The following is a 19132-nucleotide window of genomic DNA, read 5'->3' on the forward strand; positions in this document are numbered from 1 at the left end:
TTAGGAACACCTTTCTGATATTGAGTTGCTGTGTGTCAGCATTGCAGGCTGGTGGTGCGATGGTGTGGGGTGGAGCAACGTTTGAAATGAAGCAACGTTTGAATGCCACATGATATCTAAACATCATCACCAGACTCCATTGTGAGATGCCTCACAGAGGATATTCAACCCTAAGGGCAAATCCAAGGTCATCTCAATATCTTCACAGTAGAAACTAACAAAACACACCAAAACTAACAAGATGCACACTGATCAGTAAAGTAAAGAGAGGCTAACATTCTATAAAATGCTCCCTTTCCTCTGCACGGTTCTCTCACAGTGAGAAACAACAGGATTTCAATAGAGTGTTCTATGCTTTCTTCATTTGATCCAATTCAACATTGCCAATTATTTTACGAGATGAGAGTGAAGTGGAGTGTCTAATCTTAGCTGATCTGAGAGATCTGATGAGGCTTCTCTCCTTTATGTATACTTTGGTGTCTTTTTAAATTGCTCTGTTGAGAGAATATCTTCTCACAGTCAGTGCAGTGATAAGGCTTCTCTCCAGTGTGTATCCGTTGGTGTATTTTTACATTGCCCAATCGGGAGAAACTCTTGCCACAGTAAGAGCAGAAGTAAGATTTCTCTCCAGTGTGTGTTCTCTGAAGACCTTTTAGCTCCGCTGATGATTTAAAACATTTTCCGTCGTTAGAGCAGTAGGAAGGCTTCTCTCCTTTATGTATACCTCGGTGTCTTTTTAAGTGGCTCGGTTGAGAGAAACTCTTCCCACAGTCAGAGCAGGAGTAAGGCTTCTCTCCAGTGTGTGTTCTCTGATGAACTTTTAGCTCAGTTGACGTTGTGAAGCATTTTACACAATAAAAGCAGGAGTAAGGCTTCTGTCCTGTATGTTTACGTTCATGTATTTTTAACTGGCCCAGTTGAGAGAAATTCTTTCCACAGTCAGAGCAGGAGTAAGGTTTCTCTCCTGTGTGGGTTCTCTGATGACCTTTTAGCTCAGCTGTTGTTTTAAAACATTTTCCACAGTCAGAGCAGATGTAAGGCTTCTCTCCTGTATGTACACGTTCATGTAGTTTTATGTGGTCCAGTCGAGAGAAACTTGCCCCACAGTCAGAGCATAAGTAAGGCTTCTCTCCTGTGTGTGTTCTCTGGTGAACTTTTAGATCAGTTGATGTTGTGAAGCCTTTTAAACAATTAGAGCAGGAGTAAGGCTTCTCTCCTGTATGTATACGTTCATGTAGTTTTAAGTTGCCCAGACGAGAGAAACTTGCCCCACAGTCGTAGCAGAAGTAAGGCTTCTCTCCTGTGTGTGTTCTCTGATGAACATTTAGCTCAGTTGATGTTTTGAAGCATTTTATACAATTAGAGCAGGGGTACGGTTTCTCTCCTGTATGCATACGTTCATGTATTTTTAAGTGGCCCAGTCGAGAGAAACTCGCCCCACAGTCAGAGCATAAGTAAGGCTTCTCCCCTGTGTGTGTTCTCTGATGAACTTTTAGCTCAGCTGTTGTTTTAAAGCTTTTTCCACAGTCAGAGCAGTAGTAAGGCTTCTCTCCTGTATGTATACGTTCATGTGTGTTTAAGTTATCCATTCGGGAGAAACTCTTCCCACAGTCAGAGCAGGAGTAAGGCTTTTCTCCCGTGTGTGTTCTCTGATGAACTTTTAGCTTTGTTGATGTTGTGAAGCTCTTCCCACAGTCAGTACAGGAATACGGATTCTCTCCTGTGTGTATTTTTAGGTGTATTTTTAGCTTTGATAGAAATGGGAAAATCTCCTCACAATGTGGGCAATGGTGAAACCTCTTAGCTCTGTGATCTTCCTGCTGTTGCTCTCTGGATGTGGAGAATGTCTCAACATGGTCTCCTGTGTGAACAACATCAGAAGAACCAGTCAGTTGGTGTGATATACATGTCAATCAAATGTATTTTATGAAGCCCTTTTTACATCAGCAGTTATCACAAAGTGTTCTACAGAAAGCCAGCCTAAAACACCAAAGAGTAAGCAATGCAGATGTAGAAGCACAGTGGCTAGGAAAAACTCCCTAGAAAGCAGGAACCTAGGAAGAAACGTAGAGAGTAACAAGGCTCAAGGGGGTGGTCCTCTTCCTACTGTAATTGGTGACATGTATCCATATCAGTAGGCTGTACAACACAAAAAGAGAATACAACTATTCTAAAAGGGGGTAAGAGTCAAAAGGTACAAAAGGAGTGAAAATTATGAGCTATTTCATCCTCCACCACAAGGTTTAGTCACTACACAGACTCATTCTACAGCAGCTTTTCATGCACAGAGGGGAGTTGGGACGAACAACAAACTTAGAAAGAACTTGTGCTTACCATGAGAAACAGATGTCCCAATCTCCTCCTCCTCTTCATCTTTAATGTTGACAGTCAACTCCAGTGTTTGACTGCAGTCTTCCAGCTTCACTGATGCCATCTCTGGATCCTGCAGTGCAAACTGGGCTCCACTGTCACAATCAGGACCCAGTGACTGTAGGTTTGGACTCAGTGTGGAAGGAGAGAGGCAGGCTGGGTTTGTCCTCACTGTTGATATTACCGGCCTCAGACTTAATCTGAGTCGGCCAGTAGTAATAAAGAGACACGGACACAAAGTTAGTCTTGACAGTTCTGGCACTTTCTTTATTCTCTAAAAATATATTATATTTCTTAATGTTCAATTATCTAAGTCGTCTACTGGCTGCACCGGGTAACAGTGTATTGGGAAAGTATTCAGATCCCTTGACTTTTTCCACATTCTGTTGCATTACAGCGTTTTTCTAAAATGATTCAAATGTTTTTTCCCCTCATCAAACCACACACAATATCCCATAATGACATCACAATACCCCACAATGACAAAGTAAAACTGTCTTTTTTTATGTTTGCAAATAAAAAAATATATAATAACTGAAATATCCCATTTACATAAGTATTCAGACCCTTTACGCAGTAATTTATTGAAGACCCTTTGGCAGCGATTACAGCCTCGAGTCTTCTTGGGTATGACACTACAAGCTTGGCACACCTGTGTTTGGGGATTTTCTCCCATTCTTCTCTGCAGATCCTCTCAAGCTCTGTCAGGTTGGATGGGAGCATCGCTGCACAGCTATTTTCAGGTCTCTCCAGAGAAGTTCGAATGGGTTCAAGTCCGGTCTCTGGTTGGGCCACTCAAGGACATTGAGAATTGTCCTGATGCCACTCCTGCGTTGTCTTGGCTGTGTGTTTAGGGTCATTGTCCTGTTGGAACGTGAACCTCTGCCCAAATCGGAGGTCCTGAGCACTCTGGAGCAGGTTTTCATTAAGGATCTCTCTGTACTTTTCTCTGTTCATCTTTCCCCTCGATCCTGACTAGTCTTCAAGGCCCTGCCGCTGAAAAACATCCCCACAGCATGATGTTGCCACCACCATAATTCCCCGTAGGGATAGTGCCAGGTTTCCCCCAGACATCACGCTTGGCATTCAGGCCAAAGAGTTCAATCTTGATTTCTTCCAACCAGAGAATCTTGCCTCTCATCGTCAGAGTCCTTTAGGTGCCTTTTGGCAAACTCCAAGTGGGCTTTCACGTGCCTTTTACCGAGGGGTGGCTTCCGTCTGGCCACTCTACCATAAAGGCCTAATTGGTGGAGTAATGCAGAGATGGTTGTCCTTCTCCCATCTCCGCAGAGGATCTCTGGAGCTCGGTCAGAGTGACCATCGGGTTCTTGGTCACCTCCCTGACTAAGGCCCTTCTCCCCAGATTGTTCAGTTTGGCCGGCCGGCCAGCTATTGGGTGAGTCTTGGTAGTTCCAATCTTCTTCCATTAGAGAATGATGGAGGACACTGTGTTCTTGGGGACCCTCAAAGCTGCAGAAATGTTTTGGTACCCTTCCCCAGATCTGTGCCTCGACACAATCCTGTCACAGAGCTCTACAGACAATTCCTTCGACCTCATGGCTTGATTTTTGCAATCACATGCCCTGTCAATTGTGGGACCTTATAATAGACAGATGCGTGCCTTTCCAAATCATGTCCAATTCATTGAATTTACCACAGGTGGACTCCAAGTTATAGAAACAGCTCAAGGATGATCAATGGAAACAGGAAGCAAATGTTTTCGCTTTGTCATGAGGATTATTTATATTTTTATCAATTTTAGAATAAGGCTGTAATGTAACATATGGAAAAAGTCAAGGGATCTGAATACTTCCTGAATGCTCTGTACATCATCCACTCACTATCACAAGGGTTAATAATGAGACTCATTTCATAGAACAATACTGGTGTCAAACCATGCAAGTCTCAGTAGCATGAAATAACATTACTTTCTCATTGAAACAATTCTACTGCAAATTTCATGCACAGTGGGAAGTTGGAACGAATAACAAACTTAGTTAGAGCCTGCTCTTACCATGAAAAACAGATTTACCAATCTTCTCCTCCTCTTCTTCATCTTTAATGTTGACATTCAGTTCCAGTGTTTGACTGCAGTGTTCCAGCTTCACTGATGCCATCTCTGGATCCTGCAGTGCAAACTGGGCTCCACTGTCACAATCAGGACCCAGTAACTGTAGGTTTGGACTCAGTGTGGAAGGAGAGAGGCAGGCTGGGTTTGTCCTCACTGTTGATGTTACCGGCCTCAGACTTAATGCTAGTCGGCCAGTATAAATAAAAGAGAAACAGACACAAAAGTTAGTCTTGACAGTTCTGGCATTTTCTAGAAATATATTACATTTCTTCTTGTTCAATTACCCAAGTCAGTGTTTGACTTGAAATAGGTGCCAGTACTGTGCACTGCAGGAGCTCCACAATACTTTTGAGTTAATATTCTATAAGAGGAACATGAGCTCAAACAGTAGAAATTTGAGGTGCCGGTAGTCAGCTCCGGTGAGCTCCTGTCCAAGTCAAGCACTGATCTCATTTCAATGGATCAGGTAGCTAAGCATTGGCAACATATACAATTAATTAATTAAATTAGGCTATGCAACTTAAGTGCACTTAATATATAGTAGATATACAGAAATTTACATACATGGTTTTTGTCATTTATGCGTGTATTACAAGGTTGCAGCTTGTTTGTACTATGTACTATTTTCCTGAATAACCTTGTCTTCAATATATTGTTACAATACAAAACCAATAGCATTTCCGTTCACACCATACTAACATTTATAGTTTGAAACGACTGAATGTGTCTGAATATTACTACACATGTCGAAAACGGATAATTACTTTCAGCTTCAAAACAGTACTGCAACCGTAAAATTGTCTCTCTCTGCTGCACCCGCACTGCCTGGACTGAAGTCCGTTTACCTAGACCGAGTGGGCGCCGCCATTGTTCCAAATCGTGAATTTTACACAAAACCAATAATGCAAAACGAACTCAGAAATATCAAATAAATGTATTCTTTATGAAATTACCTTGAGAAAAGTATGTACATCCACTCAGACAAACCAAGACTCTAGTTAACGTTATGTAACTAACTTATCAAGTAGTTATCACGTTCTTCATTCTGTTTGACACAAAAATAACATCAAACCTTAACCAAACGTGATATTACCTTAATAGATTTGTTACCTAGCATGGCATGACATGTTCTTTCGATATTATAAAGTTTAAACATTCTATTACATACCTGTAGTAATAAATAGAAACGGACACAAAGGTTATCTTCTCGACTGTACCGTTCTGGCGCTTTCTCTACACTGAAGAATGGTGCGCTTCTGTCCGGAACTTCCTGTTCTCCCACTAACACGGTCCGTACGTTCCGGGATCCTTGGGATGGCCCTACCCCATTACATGGAAAGGGGTTGGTTCCACTGACTCCTCCTCCTCCCGGACACAGGATCGTAAGAAAAGCCGTGCGTGAAACATGTAACGTAACCGTAAAAAATAAATCTGTAAACGTACTATGTTACGACCATGAATGAACATTTACACAAATGTTTACGTCTCCCTTTACTCGGTTACACTTACAGATCTTTTTTATATGTACAAACTTTTGTCTGGAATGTGGCATCTGCAAAACCGAATGTAGCTAGTCAATCAAGCAACTCTGCCCAGACGTTAGAGTTGCTTTGCAGATTCCGGTTTCATTTCCAAAATAAAAGTCTAGATCTTGTTTTAGAACGGCATTCGATAACGAAGTTGTACCAGTAGATGACGTGGTATAGGCTTGGGCCTTCAGCAAATGACTTGTGTGAGAATTATATAATAAAGACACAGAAGAGCATTGTCTAGAAAAACCGCCTGAGCTGCAAAACAGAAAGTAAATATGATTTAGGCTAGGCCTATTCCACTATCTAAATATGCCATGATGTTGTGTGTTATTTAATGGCCATATAATTGCATAATTTATTTTTAAAGCCATGCGGGGCTAATGAATCATGTAAACTTATGAATCACACTATTTCTACTATTTGGGAGAATGGACATACATTAGGCATTTTGATTGTTGTATTTGCGAATTCCACTCTGTATGTAGGCTAGTTAAGAGCGTCTGCTAAATGACTTAAATGTAAATGTAAATTTGCGTTACACAACCCCATCACGTAGAGGCTATATCCATATCAATAAATGAGACAAAACAAAATATTGATTAAGTTTTGGCTACAGTGGCGATTTTAGCATGTAAATCTTGGTGGGGCAAAAAAATACATAAATTGGGATGCGTGCCAGCAAAGCCACGACACAACAACACAAAACATTACATTAATTGCACTAGAACGGTGCAAAACGGTGCCCACAAACTGTAAGGGCCACATAAAGCTGTCCCAACATCTTACCACTGCTACACCTGGCTATCAGCAGAGCCTTGTCTGGCAGCGAAACAGTTCATTCAATCTCATTTACTGCCTTTAAAAAAAACATAGCTGATATGACTGACTTGCTTAAACAAATGTGGTTTCTAATGACAATTGAGATGTACAAACTATGGCATAAGGGAACGACAAGCGGGATAAGAGGCAATCCGTAATTTCGATTAAGACATTAATGAGCGAGCTAGGATGGACGTAGTCAATATAAGTATTTGTTCAGCACTTTTGAAATGTACAGCGACAGAATTCAGAACATGGGCCGTTCTTACAGTGTTCTCCCTGTACACCAAGTCAGAACCATAGGATAAATAAAGGGGGCATAAAATCAGACATTGAAAGCTCTTACAAAATTCGATGATTACATTTCTCTAAAACAGGTTATATGCTACATGTGCACCACCAAATCAGAACAGTAGGCAAAAGTAAGAGGGGTAAATAGACCAAAGTATTACAACATACACTTAAAATTACTTTCTTAGCTACAGTATACATATCTCCCTGGCATATTACATTATTTATGCAGCAGCATACAAGACAATTTGACTCAACTTCTTGCGCTGTGCTCACTTGAACAGGAAGGTGGCACAGCGGTCCTCCGTGGGCAAATTTTGTCATCAAAGTCTGGCATTCTCTGGATTTATGGTGCTTTCAAGACAACTGGGAACTCGGAAAAAACAAGGTCAAATCATGATGACATCACTGATTTTCAGGTCGTAGCGCTAGAAAGAGGCCTGAGTTCCCGATTTACAATTCCGAGTTGGATGACTGTTCAAAACGTATCTCCCAGTTGGAGCTCGTTTTTTCAGAAATTCCCAGTTGTTCTGAACTCACAGAAGTCAAGTTTTCGCAGTTGCAGCAGCCAAGGGGCTAGAATTTACGATGTCTCCCCTTATATTTGGCGGTGATATAGTGTCCCCATGAGTGACAGAACACTGAGCCAATCATGGCTCTGCTCCACCTGCCCTGAATGACGGGTCGCCACTGTATCTGCATAATATCTAACAAGCGGGACAAGGGCAAGGAAAACATATGAAATGCTGATGCACAATCTGAATAAGTGACAGCAGACTTGGCTGCCCGCTGCAAGTTGAGGACAGTTTACATACACTTAGGTTGGTGTCATTAAAACTTGTTTTTCAACCACTCCACAAATTTCTTGTTAACAAACTATAGTTTTGGCAAGTCGGTTATGACATCTACTTTGTGCATGACACAAGTAATTTTTCCAACAATTGTTAACAGACAGATTATTTCACTTATAACTCACTGTATCACAATTCCAGTGGGTCAGAAGTTTACATACACTAAGTTGACTGTGCCTTTAAACAGCTGAAAATTATGTACATAAGGTATTTCTGTTTTATATTTTTTATACATTTGGAAAAAGGTCTGGTAAAGAAGTTTTAACCTGTAGTTGTTGGTAGCGAGGTGTGTCTGGTTTTGGGGAGGGAAATATGGCGAAGCGGAAGTGCAGTTCGAGACTGATGCTCCTGGTTGAGTAAATATGGTAAGAATGAATGGAAGGCCTCCCTAGTGGCGCAGTGGTCTAAGGCAGTGCCACTACAAATCCTGGTTCGAGTCCAGCCTCTGTCGCAGCCAGCCGCAACCGGGAGACCCATGGGGCGGCGCACATTTGGCCCAGCGTCGTCTGGGTTTGGCCGGTAGGGATGTTCTTGTCCCATCGCGCTCTAGCGACTCCTGTGGCGGACCGGGCGCAATGCACGCGAACACGGTCGCCAGGTCTACAGTGTCACATTGGTGCAACTTGCTGCCTGGGTTGTGTTTCGGAGGACGCACGGTTCTCGACCTTCGCCTCTCCCGAGTTCGTACGCGTTTTTGCGTCTTGGGTTTATAAACTGGGGGGACAGGAAGTTCCGCGCATGCGCCAGAATTGTGCAGTCGAGGCGAGAACTTCTGTGTCCGTTTCCAATGTATTACGTTTTAATATCGAAAGAACATGCCATAACATGATAGGTAACAAATACGTATTATCACGTTTGTTAAAGTTTTTTTTGTTGCTATTTTTGGGTCAAACCGCGTGATCACTTTTTTTCAAGTCACATAGTTACTGACTTTGGGTCAGTCTGAGTGGATGTATATCATTTCGTCAAGGTAATTTCATAAAGGATCAATTTATTTGGGATTTCTGGGTTCGTTTTACATGTCGTTTTTGGTTTTGTTATAAAATGGTGGCTCCTACTAGGTCAGCGTCAACGGACTTCAGTGCAGGCACTGAGGGTGGAGCAGAGACAATTTCACGGTTGAACTACTGTTTTGAAGCTAGATGTAATGATTATCAGTTTTCTACATGTGTACTAATATTCAGAGACATTCAGTTGTTTCTGTCTATCTGTAAATGTTACTATGGTGTGAACGGAAATACTATTGGTTTTTGATCGAAATAATACAGTGAAGACAAGGTTATTCAGGAAAATAGTACATAGTGCTGCCTAAAACATACTGCAACCTTGTACTAAATGCTTTTTTGAGTAATTTATACATTTGTGAATTCAAGAAATCTATAGATTAAGTGCATTTAAGTTCTATAGCCTAATTTAAAGTGTATACTTTGTCTAATGTGATTTAATTAATGTTTCATGATCTCGTGAAATCAGTGCTTGACTTGGACAGGAGCTCACCGGAGCTGAGTACCAGCACCTCACATTTCTACTGTTTGAGCTCATGTTCCTCTTATAGAATATTAGCTCAACAGTATTGTGGAGCTCCTGCACCTAAATATAAACCATATTTTTAAAGAATAAAGAAAGTGCCAGAACTGTCAAGAGTAACTTTTGTATCCGTTTCTCTTTATTACTACAGACTGACTCAGATTAAGCCCGAGGCTGGTAACATCAACAGTGAGGACAAACCCAACCTGCCTCTTATTGGGAATTTTCCAGTAAATGTGTGCACATTATACATCTTAGAGTAGTCAGCAGAATAAGTGCACTCTATATGTGTGTCTAGGTCATTAGGCACCATTAAACATGCACCTGTCTTGAGAGTGGGCATGTCTGTTTATTTTTGTACCATTGCTATGGCCTAATATTTACTGTTGCTATGGTTACACCACAAATGCAATCTATGCCCTACATGCACCTGTCTTGGGAGTGGGCATGTCTGTTTATTTTTGTACCATTGCTATGGCCTAATATTTACTGTTACTATGGTTACACCACGAATGGAATCTATGCCTTAATGTGAAACCAAGCTAGAATTAGTGCAAGGCAAAAAGATAAGAGTGGCTAAATGCCAGAGGGGATGAAACATTAACATAAAGAGGAGTTACTATGTGTGTGACGTAAAGAGGAAAACTGTATAAAAAAGTTTGTGCCAAGGCTGGAAAGACATTGACTGAATATTTTCACGACACTCTCTCCTTCCACACTGAGTCCAAACCTACAGTCACTGGGTCCTGATTGTGACAGTGGAGCCCAGTTTGCACTGCAGGATCCAGAGATGGCATCAGTGAAGCTGGAAGACTGCAGTCAAACACTGGAGCTGAATGTCAACATTAAAGATGAAGAAGAGGAGGAGAAGATTGGGAAATCTGTTTCTCATTGTAAGAGCAGGTTCTAAGTTTGTGTTTTTCATTCCAACTGTGCATGAAAAGTTCCAGTAGAACCGTTTCATGATGAACTGTTTCAATGAGAAGGTAGATGTTATTTCATGCTACTGCCTATGGATGTATGATATATTGGTGAACATATCGGATGTTTAGTTTAACGCCGATGTGCAAAACCGATGTCAAAGCTGACGTGCAAACCCATATAACGTAGGTACAGGACGTAATGAAGTCATGTGAAATTTTGCGCTACACGTACAACACAGCATTCCTAACCTAGCCCACCATGTCTGCTGTGTGGATCGAGCAGTCATTTGAAAGAGTAATTACATTTCAGTGAAACAAAGGCGAAATCCATTAAAGCCAAGATAATGGAATTCATTGCCCTTGACAATCAACCGTTCTCTGTCGTGGGTGATGTTGGCTTTCGGCGACTGGTACACAACCAAGTGCGCTATTTCCCGATGTTGCCCTACCGGATGTATACAGTAATAGCGTCACTGCTATTAGCTTCACGACATACATACTATGGAACGCCGTTTGGCTCTTTGCCTGTCAAAAAAGATACAGTTGCACTGTCAAAACTGTACAAAAAAAGTCTGCAAACACCGGCCACGAACTATGTGTTTACAATACCGCGTTGGTAATAAAGCATAATTTGTTCTAACGCAACTTTTGGGGTAGGTAGCTTTAGCTTGGTACCTTAGCTAGCACCAATACAACCAGCCAATTACCAGTAGAAACTGCAGTCATTTTCATTATTCTTAGCAATGATTTAGGAATCCTTGTGAGTAAGTATTAGCTAGGTTGCCACTTGTTGTTCGCCTATTGAAAATGAACTTCAATTCATGAAAATAAATAGCTAGCCAGCTACTTATTAACCTTTTGCCCAAAGCTTCCGTTAGAAGTGATGCTCGACAGGACCGGGTTATGTGTTGTGAAGCTATCCACAATAAGTATTAGACAAGTGGAATTTGCCGTTTGTCTTCAAAATAAAAGTATGTAATTGACAGTGATGCAAATGAATACAAATAGCAGAATTATGCCATAATTTTATTTTGAAGGCTAACCCCAAAGTCCACTATTGTGGCTAATACTTATTGTGGCTAGCAACTGAAACAGATTTTGTCGGTTTGCTATGTTTTTGGGGAAGAACATTGTTTGCATCCATGAGTTAGCTAGCTTTTTTTTAATGGCCAGCACTGTAGGTGCACGAGACAACTAGCATCATAGCATGTGTAGTGATGAATCGTTGACATATGAAATACAAGTGATAGTGTAATCAATGTGTAATAACTATGTAAAAAAATGTATGAATGCGTAAAATTAAAATATGACGGGCAGTCATATTCAGGTCCTGATTGGTCAACAAGCTTATTTGACACGTCAAAAAGTGTTTTTTCGACACGCAAAGACCCAAACGGCGTTCCATAGAAATCCTGGTTGAGAATGAAACGACTGAACAAATGAACGAAACAGCACAGCAAGTAAGTGAAATAAATAGGTTTTGATTATGTTGTACTGGTAATGGGGACATATGTAAATGTCAACAAAATAACTTTTTGGTGTGTGTGTGTCTGTAACCTTAGGTTAACTAGGCAAGTCGGTTAAGAACAAATTCTATTTTACAATAACGGCCTAACCCGGACTACGCTGGGCCAATTGTGCGCCGCCCTATGGGACTCCCAAGCACGGCCGGTTGTGATACAGCCGAGAATCGAACCACGGTCTGTAGTGAAGCCTCTAGCACTGAGATGCAGTGCGCTGCGCCACTCGGGAGCCCCTTGAAGTGTTGAAGGTCCCCAAGAACACAGTGGCCTCCATCATTCATTCTTTAAAAAAAATATTTATTAGTTCCTAGTAAGACAATCAACAATTACAATTACAGAAATACAATTAATTTTTTATTCCCCCCCAACACAAAGATAGACGAAAACATATAACAACCAGACAAATAAATAAAAAGTACAATGTGCAGTTGCTTCGACTATAGCCAATATTCACATACATTATTTTGAATATACAGATTTACAGTTCCAATGCTTCTATTCTACAATATCACCGGTCTCCCGAATATTATGAAACTCTGGGGCTTTCCTTTTCACAATATAAGTATATTTGTCAAGAGCCAGGCTTGACGTTAATTATTTTAAGCAATGACCAAGTGAGAGGGAACTTGCATACTTCCAGCGAAGAACAATTGAACATCTAGCTTGTAATAGACAGAGGTCAAACATTTTCTTTTCTCTCCTATGTAAAGAGATTCTCTGGGTAAAGATTTAGGAGGCATAGTTTAGGGATTAGTGGTATTGGGGTAGAGGTCATCTCAGAGATATAGCGCAGTACTGAGCTCCAAAACATTTGTATCTCAGCACATTCCTCCAGGCAATGATACAAGGTGCCTAAATGTGTGTTACATTTAACACACAGGTCTGAGGTATTGGGGTCAAATTTGTGGAGCTTAACAAGGGTGATATATGTTCTCATTGCGGGTGTTTATTGTCTGTATCTGAGCTCTAGAGCATATCATATCCCAATACACTGTCCATATCCAAAAGTGGACCTAGAAGTTTGGGAGCCCATCTGGACCTACCTCCCTTCATATTGAAATATCAGATATTTCAACATCATCCAATTCCTTTTCCAGATCAAATTTAGTGTGTTCTGAAATAGAGGCAACATCAAGACCTGATTAGTTCTCAGGAGATTCAGAGTTGTAAAGTGTGTTGTAGTAGGAAACAAATGTTTGGTTTATTTCTATAGGAAATAACTATCCATTGATAATTGTCCTTTTTTTACCCCCTTTTTCATGGTATCCAATTGTTACTGTCTTGTCTCATTGCTACAACTCCCGCACAGACTCGGGAGAGGCGAACCACAACACAACCCAACCAGCTTAGGGAGGGTTTGGCCGGTTTGTCTCATCGCGCACTAGCAACTCCTGTGGCAGGCCAGGCGCAGTGCACGCTAACCAGGTCGCTAGGTGTATGGTGTTTCCGCCAACACATTGGTGCGGCTGGCTTCCGATTCTGGCAGAATCTCTGCTTCTTAACACAGCGTGCATCCAACCAGGAAGCCAGCCGCACCAATGTGTTGGCGGAAACACCATACACCTAGCGACCTGGTTAGCGTGCACTAGTGCGCGATGAGACAAACCGGCCAAACCCTCCCTAACCCGGACGACGCTGGGCCAATTGTGCTCCGCCCCATGGACCTCCCGGTCGCGGCAGGCTGCGACAGAGCCTGGGCTCGAACCCAGAGTCTCTGGTGGCACAGCCTTAGACCACTGCGCCACCCGGGAGGCCCTGATAATTGTACTTTTTAATTATGAATTGCATTAATGGCTCGGTCTGAATTTAACCTCTTAATGGGACGGCAGGTAGCCTAGTGGTTAGAGCGTTGGGCCAGTAACCGAAAGATTGCTAGATCAAATCCCCGAGCTGACAAGGTAAAAATCTGTCGTTCTGCCCTTGAACAAGGCAGTTAACCCACTGTTCCTAGGCAGTCATTGTAAATAAGAATTTGTTCTTAACTGACTTGCCTAGTTAAATAAAGGTTCAATAATTTTTTCTCCATATAAAATAAAAAATGCGCCAGACCAGCAATTTACCAGGTTTTCACCTTGATCATAGGACTGTTTCAGCTTAGTTAAGCTGTTTTCAGCCTTTGAGGTGGAACATTCTTCATACTGAGCTTTAAGAGTGAATCATTCCTTGTTTACTTCTACTGAGTTATCTCAAAAAGATTTCCTCTCCAATTCTCTGATTTCGCTGTCCACATTTTCTGATTTAAATTTAATTGAGTTGATTTTAAACTGTTAAAATGTATAATTTGCCCTCAAATACATGCTTTGAAAGCCTCCCATCTGGTACTTGCTGACATTTGGTCAGTGTTCAATGTAAAATAAACATCTATATGCACTCCAACGTAATGTAAGAAGTCTGGGTCCTGTAACCATCTGGGATGCAAACACCATCTAGAGGATCCTTCCGTTAGTTCTCCTATATACTGCTTAGACAGACAAGTTATATTTGCATGATTTAGCTTATTCATTATTCATAATTAATTCATCATTAACGTTTGGTTCCTGCATGTGACCGACCAATAGCTCACGAGGCTTCTTCTCTCCAAGCTGAGACCTTGAAACTGAGATATCCATTTTGGTTCCCAGAACAATGTTCTGGGCGTACTACCAAATGGTCTAAGGAGGAGGTCACAGTCACCTGCGTGAACCAAGAACATTTCCCCCAATTTTTTAGAGGGCTAATAGTTAGCAGGGCAATTTTGTATTAATTACTGTATCAATGAGTTGAATGTATGTAGGCTGTGAAATCCCTCACACCAGTACAGTAGGTGTATGCAGCTAAAAGTTTGATGCGATCCGCCAACCAAATCCCAAAGAAGAAGAAGGACGCACGTGCATGTCGCTTGACCCGTATGTAGAATGTGAAAAAGGAGCGTTGTTAATCTCTATTATTGATGTTTGATTTAGAGTTTCTACCACCCTATGTAAAGCTGGGATATATTAGATACCCCATAAAAGAGTTTGTGTAAAATCCCGATGCAGTGCAAGAAATGTAAAAAGTTTGGCCACATGTCAAGTGTTTGCAGATGGAATGTGTGCAACTGTTGTGGGGGTCATATTCCTGAATTCCCAGAGTGTCAAGGAAAGAGAGGGTGAAAGGGTGGGTGAAAGAGGTTGAGGTGTCAAGGATCAGGACTGTACAGTAAATCTCCTATATGGAGGTAGTGAAGAGAGTTATAGGGGCATGAGGCCACAGTTCTGAAGAAGATATGGTGGTGGATGTGTAACCGATGTGAAATGGCTAGCTAGTTAGCGGTGGTGCGCGCTAATAGCGTTTCAATCGGTGACGTCACTCGCTTTGAGACCTTGAATTAGTGGTTCCCCTTGCTCTGCAAGGGCCGCGGCTTTTGTAGAGCGATGGGTAACGATGCTTTGTGGGTGACTGTTGTTGATGTGTGCAGAGGGTCCCTGGTTCACGCCCGGGTTGGGGCGAGGGGACGGACTAAAGTTATACTGTTACAGATGCACCATAACCAGTTGCAAATGTTGTACGTCAATCAAGTTATCTGGATACACTTATTGTGAAAAGGTGGATTTTGTAGCATTTATAGCCACAGCTATGAATTGTACTGCACAAGAAGTTCAAGAAACTGGACATTTTGGGCCTCCAAGACTGCAAGGACTAGGGCTACTGTCGCCAGAAAATGTTCCGTTCTTACAGGATCCTTCTCAGCCTGTGTAGGGAACTGATTAGAACAGAAAAGCAGGCTGATTTAGTTTTATTTAAATTTCGTTATTGATAGTTTGTATGATTTTGAAAATACTGTGTACACTGAACAAACATACAGTGCATTGCAAAAGTATTCACCCCCTTGGCGTTTTTCCTATTTTGTTGCATTACAACTTGTCATTTAAATGGGTTTGTATTTGGATTTCAGGTATTGGACATACACAAAATAGTCCAAATTGGTGAAGTGAAATGTAAAAAATAACTTGTTTCAAAAAATCTAAAATCAAAAACGGAAAAGTGTATTCACCCCTTTTGCAATGAAGCCCCGAAAGAAGATCTGGTGCAACCAATTTCCTTCAGAAGTCACATAATTAGTTAGATTGCACACAGGTGGACTTTATTTAAGTGTCACATGATCTCAGTATATCTACACCTGTTCTGAAAGGCCACAGAGTCTGCAACACCGCTAAGCAAGTGGCACTATGAAGACCAAGGAGCTCTCCAAACAGGTCAGGAACAAAGTTGTGGAGAAGTACAGATCAGGGTTGGGTTAAAAAAAAATATCCCGAAACTTTGAACATTCCACGGAGCACCATTAAATCCATTATAAAAGAATAGAAAGAATATGACACCACAACTAACCTGCCAAGAGAGGGCATTAATCAAAATTCAGAGACCAGGCAAAGAGGGTATTAATCAGAGAGGCAACAAAGAGACCAAAGATAACCCTGAAGGAGCTCCAAAGCTCCACAGCAGAGATTGGAGTATCTGTCCATAGGACCACTATATACCGTGCACTCCAAAGAGCTGGGCTTTACGGAAGCAAAACATGTTTGGTGTTCGCCAAAAGGCATGTGGGAGACTCCCCAAACATATGAAAGAAGGTACTCTGGTCAGATGAGACTAACATTGAGCTTTTTGGCCATCAAGGAAAGCGCTATGTCTGGCACAAACCCAACACCTCTCATCCCCCTGAGAACACCACCCCACAGTGAAGCATGGTGGTGGCAGTATCACGCTTTGGGGATGTTTTTCATCGGCAGGGACTGGGAAACTGGTCAGAATTGAAGGAATGATGGATGGTGCTAAATACAGGGAAATACTGAGGGAAACCTGTTTCAATCTTCCAGAGATTTGAGACTGGGACAGAGGTTCACCTTCCAGAAGGACAATGACCCTAAGTATACTGCTAAAGCAACACTCAAGTGGTTTAAGGGGAAACATTTAAATGTCTTGGAATGGCCTAGTCAAAGCCCAGACCTCAATCCAATTGAGAATCTGTGGTATGACTTAAAGATTGCTGGACACCAGCAGAACCCATCCAACTTGAAGGAGCTGGAGCAGTTTTGCCTTGAAGAATGAGCAAAAATCCCAGTGGCTAGATGTGCCAAGCTTATAGAGACATACCCCAAGAGACTTGCAGCTGTAATTACTGCAAAAGGTGGCTCTACAAAGTATTGACTTTGGGGGGGTGAATAGTTATGCAGGCTCAAGTTTTCAGTATTCTTATTTCTTTGTTTCACAATAAAAAATATTTTGCATCTTCAAAGTGGTAGGCATGTTGTGTAAATCAAATGATACAAACCACCAAAAAATCTATTTTAATCCCAGGTTGTAAGGCAACAAAATAGGAAAAATGCCAAGGGGGTGAACACTTTCGCAAGCCACTGTAAACGCAACATGTAAGGTGTTGGACCCATGTTTCATGAGGTGAAATAAAAGATCCCAGAAATGTTCCCAACACAAACTTATTTCTCACAAATGTTGTGCACAAATGTGTTTACATCCCTGTTAGTGAGCATTTCTCCTTTACTAAGATAATCCATCCACCTGACAGGTGAGACATCAAGAAGCTGATTAAATTGCATGATCATCATTAAACAGGTGCACCTTGTGCTGGGGACAAGAGTAGCTGAGTAGGTACCTTGCCAGCAGCTAATGGGGATCCCTGATGTCAACGTTGTGAACAGAGTGCCCCATGGTGGCAGTGGGGTTATGGTATGGGCAGGCATAAGCTACAGACAACTGCATTTTATCGATGGCAATTTGAATGCACAGAGATATGATATGACACGATCCTGAGGCCCATTGTTCTGCCATTCATCCGCCGCCATCACCTCATGTTTCAGCATGACAATGCACAGCCCGATGTCGCAAGAAAGACTCTGTACACAATTGAAAATGCTAAAAATGTCCCAATTCCATGGCCTGCATACTCACCAGACACGTCACCCTATGAGCATGTTCGGGATGGTCCGGATCGACGTGTATGACAGCTTATTCCAGTTCCCTCCTATATCCAGGAAGCCTTTGAAGAGTGGGATAACATTCCAGATGCCACAATCAACAGCCCGATGAACTCTATGCAAAGGAGATGGGTCCCGGAGGAGGCAGCAGCAGCTACCCACTTCTCTGGTGCTTCATTTGTAAATTGGGAGGTGCTGGTACAAAAAGGGAGTGCAAGAGTGGGTAACCTGGGGGTCTCTGACGTACCAGAACGCATAAAAAATAGAACTCACCTTTATAATAAAGCATTGCATTTATTATCATGGCTTTTGTGTACTGGCATATTATTCTTTTTTAAATATTATTTATTTAAACTTTATTTAACTAGGTAAGTCAGATAAGAGCAAATTCTTATTTACAATTACGGCCTACCCCGGCCAAACCGGGACAATGCTGGGCCAATTGTGCGCTGCCCTATGGGACTCCCAATCACGTCCGGATGTGATACAGACTGGATTCGAACCAGGGACTGTCGTGACACCTCTTGCACTGAGATGCAGTGCCTTAGACCGCTGCGCCTCTCAGGAGCAGTGGCGTTGAGCCGCTTACAGAAGTTACACACATGGAGTACATTTTCTGTAGCCTAGAGTCTAAGAAAAATTTGGCCTTTTTATAAACGGATTTCATGCAATTCTACATAATTTTAGATGACTAGAGACTTTTGCAGAATCTTTTTTAATACCTCACAAATGACCAAAATGACAGACTGCTTTGACACTAACAAACTGAGAATCTGAGATCAATAAAAACGACCTTGTCTCTAATCCATCAATAGCCTAGGCCAGGTGTGAGGAGAAACACATTGTACAATATGAGGAGGAAGTTATAGTCCTAAACAAGCTTTCCAGTTTCACTGACTCACCCAATGATGTGCAGCTCACTCACCGGCCAAAAGCTTCTCTCTCTTGCTTTACTATGTAAAAAATGCTGTTCGCTCATATTTGGAAGTTGATAACTTGGTAACATACAGACAGATTAGTATTTTCTTTTCAGCAGGATCCATTTGCTTTACAACCTGTGTTTTCCAGCGATTGTATTAGAAATATTGGGAAAGGTCTGTTTTGGCTGCATGCTGTTCACTGACAGATTTGCCACACGTTCCTGACTGTAGACATGCCTTGTGATTTGGCTACACACAATCCACAGCTAGGCTATTTAAAAAAAAAAAGCTATTTATCCTCTGGCTAAATTCTAGTCTTACTCCTGGTGTAGTATTGGGAATGATTTAATTTCT

The 19132-nt window shown here is 41.7% G+C and overlaps 1 protein-coding gene across 1 annotated transcript; it reads right to left on the bottom strand.

The window, feature by feature from the left end:
* Positions 1-425: 425 nt before the first annotated feature.
* On the bottom strand, positions 426-4426 carry LOC129860118 (zinc finger protein 658B-like). Its single transcript, XM_055930437.1, has 2 exons — positions 4385-4426; positions 426-1748 (listed from the first exon to the last, which is right to left on the bottom strand). Exons 1-2 carry the CDS (start codon positions 4424-4426, stop codon positions 426-428), a joined length of 1365 nt encoding a protein of 454 aa, XP_055786412.1.
* Between the last annotated feature and the right edge of the window lie 14706 nt (positions 4427-19132).

The sequence above is a fragment of the Salvelinus fontinalis genome, chromosome 7, assembly GCF_029448725.1.
Source record: "Salvelinus fontinalis isolate EN_2023a chromosome 7, ASM2944872v1, whole genome shotgun sequence".
NCBI lineage: Eukaryota > Metazoa > Chordata > Actinopteri > Salmoniformes > Salmonidae > Salvelinus > Salvelinus fontinalis.

What these genes read in the sequence shown, in the direction of transcription:
- LOC129860118 (XM_055930437.1), bottom strand. Translation starts at nt 4,426, where the DNA reads ATGAAGAAGAGGAGGAGAAGATTGGTAAATCTGTTTTTCATG. An exon ending in TGGTAAATCTGTTTTTCATG is followed by an intron (nt 1,749 to 4,384) that starts GTAAGAGCAGGC and finishes TTTCTATCAAAG; the next exon opens with CTAAAAATACACCTAAAAAT.